The sequence below is a fragment of the Nesoenas mayeri genome, assembly GCF_963082525.1.
Source record: "Nesoenas mayeri genome assembly, chromosome: 2".
Lineage (NCBI taxonomy): Eukaryota > Metazoa > Chordata > Aves > Columbiformes > Columbidae > Nesoenas > Nesoenas mayeri.
The window spans coordinates 154250597-154262830 of record NC_137543.1 but is presented as its reverse complement, the minus strand read 5'-3'; the positions used below and the strand labels follow the sequence as shown (position 1 = coordinate 154262830).

Here is a 12234-nt window from a genome sequence, read left to right as displayed (position 1 = left end):
AGTCAACAACACCACTTCATTAAGTGCCTAAAATGTAGATATAAGTTAGGAGCCCAAATTAAGGGAGGTTGAATCTCTCCTGGACACCTTCAAGCCCACCCTTCATTTTCTTGCTGGACTGCAAAGTGAAGCATTGCACTTTATTAGGACTTCTCTTGGCACTTGAAATATAGATGCACACATGTGAATAAAGTGGATGGAAATCTCATTCTAAGTTCCTATTCTTCCCTTGCTGTGACCTTCTGAAATACAAGTGTGCTTTTTTTTGGCAAAACCAACAGTGACCGAAATCAGGGCACTTCTGTGTTGTTGCTCATGCTGGAACCAGCCAGTCAGTGCCACTAACACAACTGCATAAAACATGCTCCTCTAATTACACTTTCCAGAGTGCTTGGATCTTTCAGAATGACAGAATCAAAAAGCACCATATGGGCCACCCTCCTGCTAGAAACGTGAGGAAGAAGAACAGGAAAAAAAGGCTCTGAATGTTGTTAGCACTGTCCTTCTGGGCCTCCCTGCTTCCTCCTGCCAACAGTATAAACCACCTCATGCTACTGTCAGCAGCACGGAGACTTTGCCTTCGCTGTATAGGAAAAGTGGCAGAAATGCAGGATTCTTCTCTTCAAAACAGGGGTTTCAATCTAACTGAGGAGACTGCCCCACAGCCACATGGGTGTGGAAGATTCTGGAGTTCTCTAGCCCTCAAGTACTATAAACAATGGGCTAACCACAAGCAGCAAGTCCTCCAAGAAAACGGTACCTGCGACCAACCACAAACTCCAGAAAAAGCAAAGTTGAGGTGGCATAGACATCACTTCAGGTACAACCTGCGAGCATTTTCCAGCAAATTAAACAGCTTTACAGAAAGGTTTCTGACTAATGCTACCTCTGAGCAAGATTACCTGGAGTCACTCAGCAGTGGCAGAAACAGTTCTTGTAAGCTATTTTCATTAAAGATTTATTCTGTTTATAAATAAAAATAAAATATTTCCTCTTGCCACTTTATACAGTAATCCATTGTTTTATTTTCTCTGGGGAGGTCCTGGCACCTACAAACATAAAGACTGAGAAGCCCAAGCCCAGCTAACTGCTACTTTGCTGCACACTGCAGAGCTGAAAAACACATTTACGGAGCTGTAAGTGCATTTACCTTGCAAAGCAGATGGTATTTGCCATTCCTACTAGGCCCCTTGCTAATATTTCTCGTTGCTTTTTTAGGCACTGAGACATTTTTTCACTGAAAAATATCTAAAAAATTTAGAAGATAAGAGGATTGTGGCAGCATGAAACGGGAAGAACTAGAGAACTTTCTTGTATTGAAGGGTATAAAAGTTGTGAACTGGCCCCTCGCTCTCTTTGACTTGTAGCTGGGGGGCAAGGGGAGGAAAAGTGCCCCTCTGTCGAGCCTCTTCTATTGCTGAAGTCCAACAAGCCACAGCATCTCCAGAGGGAGAAAAATACAGGTAAATAAGGTATTACAGATACGTGCATTTAATTTTGAGAAAAACATAAATTGGGTCAGCTCTCCGGTTTCAGTGTGACCCACAAAACACAAGCATTTCTGACCAAGTCCAATCTTTTGCTTCAGTTCTGTAGCTGAGCGATGCTGATCTTCCCATGTAAACCTTACCCAGCTTCACCTTTGGCAAATCCTGAATTTACAATTTAACTACTTCCCTTAAGTAAACATCCCCCCTGCCAGCCTGATCTTCCTATTAGGCTTGCCCTGATATCCAAGCTAAATGCATCCTTTCGATTCTAACCCATATTTTCTTCCTAATTGTATCATTTGCGCCCATTAAGAACAATTTTTCCCCATCCTGTATTTCAAAGCACGTATGCAGACCCCCCTGCATCACTGATTTTTGTTTGTTCAGGTTAGACTAAACAAATTTACTATTTTTATTCTCTCTGTGTGGTTTGTACTCTCAAGACACTGCAGCATTTCTTTTACCCTTCTTTGAACCCTCACCAGCTAAGATAGAACATATGCTGCTAGATAGCTAACATATGTATGAGTTCATTCAGGGTTAAACAGGACTGACTGAATTATGGACACTGAACACTGCAACAGTGATCTTGACTAATGTGACCATTTTTTAAAGTTTGTTCATCACCATATGAAGACAATTCTTTCTTGCAATTTTGCAGAACTTCCCAGAGCCAGAATAAGTGGTGTCCATGCACAACTTTCTCTCCTTCAAGCTTGATTTAGGGTTTTTTTATTTTTCTCAATATTGTAATTGAAAAAAAAAATTTGCTCAGTTTAAAGTAGTTGAAACTGTTTGCAAATGCTAAATATGTATTTCCAACTATATAAGAAATTTTGCTCTTACTTCCATACAAATCTATTGCCTTAGAAACTCGTATCAGGATTTTGTACTTATTTTAAAGTTATGCAATTAAGTTGTTCTTTTTTCCGTAAGCATTTCCATTAACTATGAAAGGATATCAAGTGAATTTTAATTCCGATTTTATCTCATGAGAGCAACCCTTCCAAACTGCATTTGTATATCAGATTTTAACATAATGCTTAATTAACTCCTTTTGGGGGGGGAATAAGCAGAGGCAGAAGAAGAAATATTTACTCAGGATGTCATAGTCAGATGAAGCATCTGGTTTACAAACCTGCCCTGCTTTTGCTCAGTTTTATAGCTGACCTGATCAAGGCTGAAGGAGGTCAGTAACTTGGCTGAGGTCAAATTAGCTTGTTGGGTTTTGCCTGCCTTCACTCCACTCTCCATCAGGTGAGGTGGCTTATAAGAACTTGAAAAATACCTTGGAAAACAGCACTTTCAAATATTATTTCAGAAAAAAAAAAAAAAAAAAAAGAGAGAAAGAAGCTGAAAAATTATGACCCCAAAGTATGGCATAGTGAAGAGAAGTTTTCTTCTGAGAAAGCCCACTGAGGAGTAGGGTTGATATATATCAACAGGGAAGTTGCCAAATCACAGCAAGGCTATCAACTGGAAAGGGTGTTTACTTTAGATCAACCACACTAATAAATAGCAGAAATCATCATGGAAAAATAACACCTGACTCATCACCTTCACCATCACCTAACTTCTTCTCAGCTAATTTCAATGCACTCTACAAAGACAGCAAATATCTAAAGAAGGAGGAAAATAAAGCACAAAAAGTGGGGGAATACTCCAAAGTCCTCCCAGCAGGACACTAAGAGAGAGACACAGAAACCAGCTGCAGGCAGTACCAACCCCTCGACTCTGTCTGTCTTGGGCTGCTAAAGCCATTTCATATATAGATCTTCACGTGTCCACCTTCTACACCGATACTGGTCACAAGTTGTGTTTGGAAGTAACCTGAGTTTTCCAATGCAGACTTCATTAATATAATATATTTGGGTCATTTCAAAGATAAAAGAGATCCAGTTTGGAAGAAATCCAGCCAAGGACAACAAAATTCAGATCTCTTTTCTAAGGCTAATGGAAAAGAAATTGCTCTATGTCACTAATATTCTCTTGCTTTCTCAGTTCAGATACCTCTGCACACTAAAGATACAAGAGAAAAAACAGCAAGCTGACCAGAAATTTAACAGTTTTCTTCAGTTGTCCAAACTGAGGTAAACATAAGTCCTGTGTTGTCCTTTTGTTCTATTAATTTATCTTTTTTAAAGCAAGCATGCAAACAATTTGTATGTCCAAGATAAAAGAATGATCCCCAGACAGAGAAAAAAAAAAACCCAACAAAACACTATAATGAAAAATACATGGAAATTAAAATCCCTTTAGTTTTAATTATACAAAAGTAAGATAACCAACGAAGCTCAGGAATATTTATTTTACCTGTGGAAAGGCAGCTTCCCATTCTTTAAAAGTTATCTCTTCCGAAAAGCTGAGCAGGTGCCTTAAATTCTGACAACATTTCTCGTGCCGTGAAGACAAAAAGGCCTTACCAAGATCATGTGTCCGGTGGAGATGTCCATGTTGGACTGGACCGGCTCCTCGCACCAGGATGACGTGCTGCTCCGAGCCGAGGGGCTGGGAATGGGCCCATCGCTAAATTGTGAAGATACACTATTTATTCGAGAAGCGTGCAGGGGCTCCGGGCGATCAGAAGTTTTCACTGCCATGCGCTGGCGGCATAGCTCCTAGAGAGAGAAAGAGGAAGAAACAACCTACGATTAAGAGTAATTACAGGATACAGTCTACTAAAGACGTATGATTTACAATATGTTCCCAGGGTTGGAAGTGTTTTCCCCCTCACCGCAGGGATTTTTGGGAGGCTGTCTGTTCTGTTAGGCACATCTACAAAGAGATACTCAATGAAATTACTACACGATGACTACCCTAACCTTTCAAAAGCATAATTATGACTGCACGCACGTCTCCTTTTATATAACCAAAAATAATATTTTGGAGCTTGACTTCTCTATCAGATATCCTTTTTTCCCCTAATATCGCCCCACATTCTGCGAAGCCACTTTTGAGCTGCACAACCTCCTTAAGTTAATGGGGTTGCACAGGAGTAATTGAGAGTGCTACTTGGCCCTGGATATGCAAACTCAGCAAGCTCAAGGCAACTGAATTGATGTGCTCTCCAATATAAATCCTACTTGATAGATGCCTCATTTCTCTTCATTAAAATAGCAAACTCTCAACACTTCCTCCCTGATGTGGGGCAGAGAGGATGAAGAATGACATTAACGAAGAATAAAAGCAGAAATCTGTCATTGTATTGTTTAAGCAGCTTTGGCGAAGAAAGAGAATTCAAGCTATCACAGATGCTAATGCAAGCCATGTTAAAACACCGAAATAGATTGCACTGGGAATACATATTTCAAGTTGCTTCCGTGCATGGAATTAATACAAAAATACACAATTCTGGTTAGGTAACAGAAAATCCTGCTGGTAAAACTAACTCCTTACAGTAAAAAATTCTGACTCTAACGGGATAAAGAGACCCAGAGTTACACTGTCATTGTTATAATGCTTTTAGAATCACTTATGTGTGGTGAAATCCCAGTCATATTAAAAAAATATCATTTTTTAACATATGTCTATTGTCCATGAGAGACACTTGGCTGCCTGTGGTGCACAGCAAGTCCGGCTAGTCCATAGTATCTGGCCATATTGCGCAGGCAGTGTGGTTACACATTTGTCTCAGATTACTCATTCTGCACAGACGAGTTCTTAGAGCACAGTCTCTTGCTGCAGGCTAACACAATAATACAGTCTGAAGAATTCATACTGTTGAAATGCCATGGCTTCCCTTTTCTTATTCATTGATAACAGAGTTGCAGCCCAAGTGTCATCAACAGGATGATCTGAAAACCTCCATATATCAAGTGCAATAAAATCTTGTTTTCAGGCAGGAGCTAGAAACATAACTTTAAGAGTATGGGGTTTTTTTTGTTTTAAACCTTGCAAACTTTAGGACACTGAAGAGGTTTCCTAGCCCATGCAGTAGCAACCATTCAAAGAAACCCACTGAAACCGTTACATTGAGTCTCCTCTTGCCACCACAAGACTAATATTAAAGACCCTTCCCAACATTTTCTTCTTCCAAATTTTTTGTTTAACTTGTCAATAGGGATGCTTACGTAGAATTTTACTATTTTTATGCTGTATAATACATTTTTTATATATATATGTGGATATATATGCATGTACAAATTAAGATATACCGATACAAAATTTGTATCATAAACAGTTACTGTTACAGTTACTGTTACAGTTACTGTTACAGTTACCAGAAGTTTGGGAAGCACAGATTACTCCTTGTATGTGGTGTTAATTGTTGGAATAACTGTGCAGCCTGTCCTATATGAAACTGCTACCTGACTCCATCACTGCATTTTGTATATTTACTCATTTTGTTCATGTTATGTAAGAATGTTTTTAAATTTTTATAACAAGTAGGGTATTTCCCTGATTTGATTAGAAATTTTGCTGTCACGTTGTACCTTCATTACTTCTTACCGACCTGAACAGGAAAAATATTAGGAAAAAAATATAATTTCAGAAATATACTTTGAAATGGAGTTACATGTATTAGTGATAAATCGGTCAGTTAACTATCAGTATTAAAACCAAGACTTTTTAATAAAGGAAAAACGCTATTGTAATTCTTTATTTTTTTCAAATATAGGATCAAATTAAAAAAAAACCTCTCCTTTTCTCTGAAGGATCACACACATCATAAAAAACAGATAGTAATAGTCCAGAATGGCTATTACTAACCTCGGAATGACCTTGCAGCAGTGTAATTTCAAATCCCTGCTTTTAGCAGATTTTGGGAATAGTGTAACAGTGCAGAAACTTTTTAGACAGAAAAATAAATCTACAAAAACCAAAAGCTATTCAGATGTTTAGTATCAGCCGTTCTTGGAGGGAACGGCTTATTGGACTAGGCAAAAGTATAATAAGTAAAGGTGTAAAAACACGTAGTTATCACATAACTGCTAAAAGGATGTGTCTTCTGGCTAGCATGCCATGTGGCGTAAATACAAATTTATTATATTCTAATAGACATCCTGCCACTTGACTCACCCCAACTCTGTGCTAACAATAGCATTTGTTCTCAAACAGGATCTTTGTTTTTAAGTTGATCTGTTCCTGCTGCTCATATCCTGCCTCGAGTCAGAATCCCTTGCTTTTACGAGTGGTTGCTGTGGAAAGGACTACAGACTTCTGCTAACAAGAAAGAATCAGGATCAAATGAACTTTAAGAAATTAATATAACATTTTTTATGCAAATGATAATGACGAAAGAAGCCATATTATAGCCAACAGGTTCTAGAAGAGATTAACCTCCAACTAAACAGAATGTTTTGGACATGAAGCCTTTAATATGTTACTAAGGAATGTTGTTTTAAAACTAAGTTAAACATGTTCATTGCCCTCATGGAAGAAGGTACTATTGAGAAAAACAACAAATATAAATAAGTATTTAAAAAAAGAAAAGTAACCTGATCTCAAACGTTAGCATGTTTCTTTCCACACATAGACAGAATGAAAACAATTATTCCCAGAACTGCTATAACTGTCAGATACCTTAAACAAAGCAACCACGTCACTGCACACCACAATAAAACATATTTAATGTAAACAGGAAGGTCAAATCATAGTTGCAGCAAAAACAACACTGGATTTCTTGATTGGTGTTCTAAATCTCTAAGACAATGGGTTTTTTTCCCTTGCCTGTAAACAGAAGTTTTTTGTTTGAATTTATTTCCAGATTGGTCTAACTGCCCTTGACTGCTCTTCCTTCCCCCACTCCCAGCCAGTCCAGCCCAGGCTGAGGAACCTGCCCCATCGCCACGTGCACGTCAGCAGCCTCAGGACACCTACAGCTTCTGCTTCTTCAGAGCTGCTTCCCTGTTAGCCCGACCATTTCACCTCCAGGTTGGGTTTTAGCCTAGCACTGCTCGGATAGAATCATGGAACGATTTTGGTTGGAAGAGACTCTTAAGATTATGGAGTCCAACCATAACCTAACTCTGGCACTAAACTATGTCCCTAAGAACCTCATCTACATGTCTTTTAAACCCTTCTAGGGATGGTGACTCCATCACTTCTCTGGGCAGCCTGTTCCAACACCTGACAACCTGCTCCATGGAAAAATTGTTCCTAATATCCAATCTAAACCTCCCCTGGCGCAACTTGAGGCCATTTCCTCTTGTCCTATCACTTGTTACTTGGAGAAGAGACCAACCCTCTCCCTCCATGCTACAACCTCCTTTCAGGCAGTTGTAGACAGTGATAAGGTCTCCCCTCAGCCTCCTTTTCCCCAGGCTGAACAGCCCCAGTTCCCTCAGCTGCTCCTCATCACACTTGTGCTGCAGACCCCTCACCAGCTTCATCACCCTTCTCTGAACACTCCAGCACCTCCATGTGTTAACACCATCATGTGTAAAAGCTTTGATGCATGGGTTGTTTTGGGGAGCCAAATGGGTCCCTCTGGGACATACGGACTAGGGAGGTCCAGCTCAGAGCAGGGAAATGTCTTAAATGTTGGATTTGGGTTTGCTTCACCATTGAGATGGGCAGCTTTATCCCATTCCTGTAAAAGGCATCAGGAATAGCAGGATCTCAAAGTGTGGGGTGTTTTACACTGGGTGCTCTCAAGGAAACACCATCCCTGGGCACTTTCAGAGGTGGCATCATTTCAGAAGCACACAAAGCCCTAGATGGTTAAGAGCCTCATTAATAGGATAATCTGTCACCTGTACACTTCTCTGCACACTCAGGTATGCTCTTCCCCACCCTCCAAAATCTTTACTCTCATAAACATTTAGCAAATCAGACATCTACCCAAACACAATTAGAATTTAAACTTGACTAAAATGTCAAAGCTGCAAACTGTGAGAATGACACAAGCTGTATTTCTGTATTGTCCCAGCACGTACACCATTAAAAATATTTTCTAAGAATGAATTCAATTTACTGCTGCACTTCTATATTTAGCCAAGTGGCTGAAGCTATTTCTGCCACACTGCGACTCAGTAATGTCTAGCCGTTGTTTGTATATAGTTTGAGTGCCATTCTTCATTAAAAAACATCATTTACACCTAAAAAAGCAATCATAATGCATACACTGAAATATGAAGAAATGATCCTCCTGACCCTTCAGGCTATGATCTAATGGATGGGTTGGACATAAACATTTATTTAAAAGGTAATTTGAAGTTTATGACATTATTTCCCATCACATGGGAATTGCTATCATACTGAGGCACTTACTCTGTTTTTTATTTCCCAACATTTATTATCAAACTTACGTGGTGGTCACATGCAGTATATAATGGAAAAGTAATATTGCTGTGTGACAAAAACTGCCATAACCAAGATAAATATCCTGTAAATAATGTCCAGTTAAATGAGTTCAAAGTACAGCACAATGATCATGTGTAGAGAGCTTTTTATTTGAGACATAATTGATAACCTTAAACAAACCATAAATAGTATTCTCAGAAAAACCCTGGACCTCCTCCAATGAGGTTTAAAAGTGTTCCTAATACTTGGTTGTCCTCAAAGAGACAGGGAGAAGCATGAAGACACAATTATTTCCTCAGGTACAGCAAATGAATTTTCATATCCACATTTGTGAATGAGCCACATTGCGGCATAAATGTAGCTTCTCTGCCCTTAAAGAAGGGCATTAATAGACTTGTTGCACTTAATGGACATCACCCCGTGGATGGAGAGCCACCATTACTACACTGCTTTGTTAGATGGGTCTCTGAGCTTGCAGAGGGGAGTAAAAAACTCTCCTCTCAACCAAGGAGACATCGAGACTGATCAGAACGGCACCGCACAGATACCTGTCCAGGTCTGGTTGAGAGATGCAACCTGCTTCCCACCACAAGCGTTAAGCCACCTCTCCTGGACATCCACAGACAGTGACAGCAGCGGCATTTTCTGCCACTTGGCTTCATGACGTACGTAGCCATCGGCATCACGGAAGGGAAAGACAGCAAATTATAATTTGGAGAAATTTTAATCTTTCATCAATCTTGCATTAAGTATCTGGAAAATCCATGAAGAACACACAGTTTACTAAAATGCCTGGTTTTGGAGAGAAACCTATGTGTACAACCTTGCAAGGAATAAAAGTATAGGTAAGCATGGAACTCAAATGAGCTGGAACTGAGGCTTGAATAGGCAACACTGAAGCTTTTTAATCTTGTTTTATGGTGGCACGTTAGAGGCAAAGGACCTGACCTGGGCATCTCAGTTAAGAGATGGCCAACATGCACCTCGGCCTTCCACTCCTTACTCTTAAAGATGATTCGCTCCACCTCAAAGCTGCCTCCAGTGAGGATGTTGCTGTTTATTAAAATATACCTACTTCATGAGGCTTCATGACACAATATCTTCAGGTACTCTGAGTCCAGCCACTGACCACCGCACGTGAATCGTTCTCATCTAGCTAGGTACCAGTTGTATTGTAAATGAAATTGTTCAGTCCAAAGTAAATGAAAATAGATTCATATCTACAACGCTGCTAGTCTTCCCCAGTCACATTCCCTTCAAATCTGCTTAATGTTATAGGAATCTGGGACCCGAAGGAAATTCCAACTGTCCGATTTATTTAGAAAAAGAAATATAATTTCTTTACTATCTATTACTGAAAATAATCTATTTTTGTAATTGATGCCCAAATTTACATAATTCTAAAAACAAAGTCCAGGAAATAGGCCTGGTGTTTCCATGCTTTTCAAAATCTTTTGCTTAACAAATTCAAATGCAAATCACTTGAGGTAGTCCAGAGACAAGTGTGGCGCGATTATTTTCGGAATTAACAAAATACAAGAGAGACTAGACCATCCATAGTATAATTATTAATAAAATGAAGAGACATTAGATGAAGAAATTACTGTTTATTAAAAGTGATAGCTGAGCGTATACCAAGCCCTTTCAACCTGACCTGCCTAATATTCTATCAGAAACAAATCTGCTTTAAACAGGCATGATCACAATAGCACTCTATTCATTTTACATGCAAAACAAAATTGTTTTGTAGAAATTTTAAATTAAAAATGCTGACCGCTATTTCTAAAGGATTCAAGGCTATACTTTATAACAAAATATATAATGAAAACTAAGAATACATGTAATCTTTCTTATGCTAGGTTTAGAAGAATAAGATTTTTAAAAATACTTTTATTCTCAGCTTTAATACACTTAATTAAATAGTAGCCTCACTTTCCTTTAAATTAAGAAGGCATTATTCACAGGATGGGGTGAGGTCTGCATGTACAGCATGAATGTAACCGTTCTGCTATGGATGCAGTCATAACACAGGGAGATTTAAAAAAATAATAATAAAAAAAAAGTGAGCTCATTTTTTAAAAACAAATGAATCTAGGACTACAAACATCATTATTCTCTAACTAAATTTGCTTAGTGGTACTACAGGGTGAAGCTAAAGTCATTTGGCTGCCTTTGTTTTGCTTTTGCATACTTAATATGCTTGCAGGTGTTATAAATTTAACTTCAACTTATTTACTGTGTTTGTAGCTTTGGGGATAATTACAGCTTTATTACCATTTATTTTTGAGTTATTGAAACATACTTTCAAGCTTTAGTTTCATTCTAACATACTTTTTGTCCACGAGTAAAAGAGCTGTTTACATATGTGGAATATTTGTACATATATTTTCTACCCTTGCTAGAAAAGGCAACTACTGAGATCAGTGTGCCCTCAGAAAAGGAACAAAGGGAGATACTGGAAAAATGTCTGAAAGTAATATTTTGAGAGACCTCATCTCTGCCACAGCATCAAACGTATCATTACATCTCCATATTCTATACAACTTCTATTTATCTAGACTTGTATGTGATAGATCCGGGAGAGGGAGAAGAAAGCAGTATGTATTTATTTGATTGTCAATATAGTCTTAGTCTGTCCAGTTCAGTTTACTGTCTGTCCTCTCATACCGCACCTTCCTCTATTTACCTGGATAGAACGCTGGGTCTCAGTGTAGGGGTTTTGCTTTGTTTGGTTTTTAAATGACCTAAAAGGCAGGGCTGCTGTTTCTCTGTGAGAACATTGCAGTCAAATGCAAGCTTGAGACTCATTTTCCTAACAAAACCTCAATTTTTATTATGGTCTGTGACATTAAAAATTGCAATTATTTTAGCATTGCTAGTGTTTCCTGGTGGTGACTCATGTAATTACAATTCCCCTTTCTTAAGGTACATAAGGAAAGCAGAGGCCATGCTGGGGGAAACAGGCAAAGAAAACATGGCAATATCTATCTTTATATGGAAAATTACTTTTCCTTTATTTGCATTTATTTGTTTTATTCCCTCTCTTTAAATTGAAGCATTTACACAGTCTTATCTTACCAAATCAAACAAACAGAAATGAAGACACTGACTACGAAATAAAGCTTAAGGAAATACTTTAATTCTCTTAGTAACCTCTTATCAATGAGGTAAATAGCTCAGAATTCTCTTAGTAACCTCTTATCAATGAGGTAAATAGCCCAGAAGCTTCTGAAGGAGGGAGATGTGTTTTACATGGCTTGTGTCACCAAGGAAGACATGACAGCATAGGTCTAATGATACTTCCCTGAAATAACGGTGGTTGTGTTTTTTCCCTGCTATCCATGCCAGCAAAGCACAGGTTTCTTTGGGGATAATACTGCTTTTCAGAGGATCAGTGAAATTTGAAGGCCATGTGTAGGTTACCATACTAGGGATTTTTTTTCCTATAGAAAAATACAACACATCACCCTAACTGGGACTGTGAGACAGTTTATATCTT

The 12234-nt window shown here is 38.6% G+C and overlaps 1 protein-coding gene across 1 annotated transcript in view; it reads right to left on the bottom strand.

Annotated features, from left to right (window-relative positions):
* The window catches only part of PTPRN2 (protein tyrosine phosphatase receptor type N2), a gene marked incomplete at both ends in the record, with an annotated part of 644991 nt that overhangs the window by 79412 nt on the left and 553345 nt on the right, over positions 1-12234 (bottom strand). The window contains one exon of the mRNA XM_080338634.1: positions 3914-4108. Coding sequence (XP_080194760.1) covers positions 3914-4108 — 195 coding nt within the window. The remainder of the gene's footprint in view (positions 1-3913; positions 4109-12234) is intronic.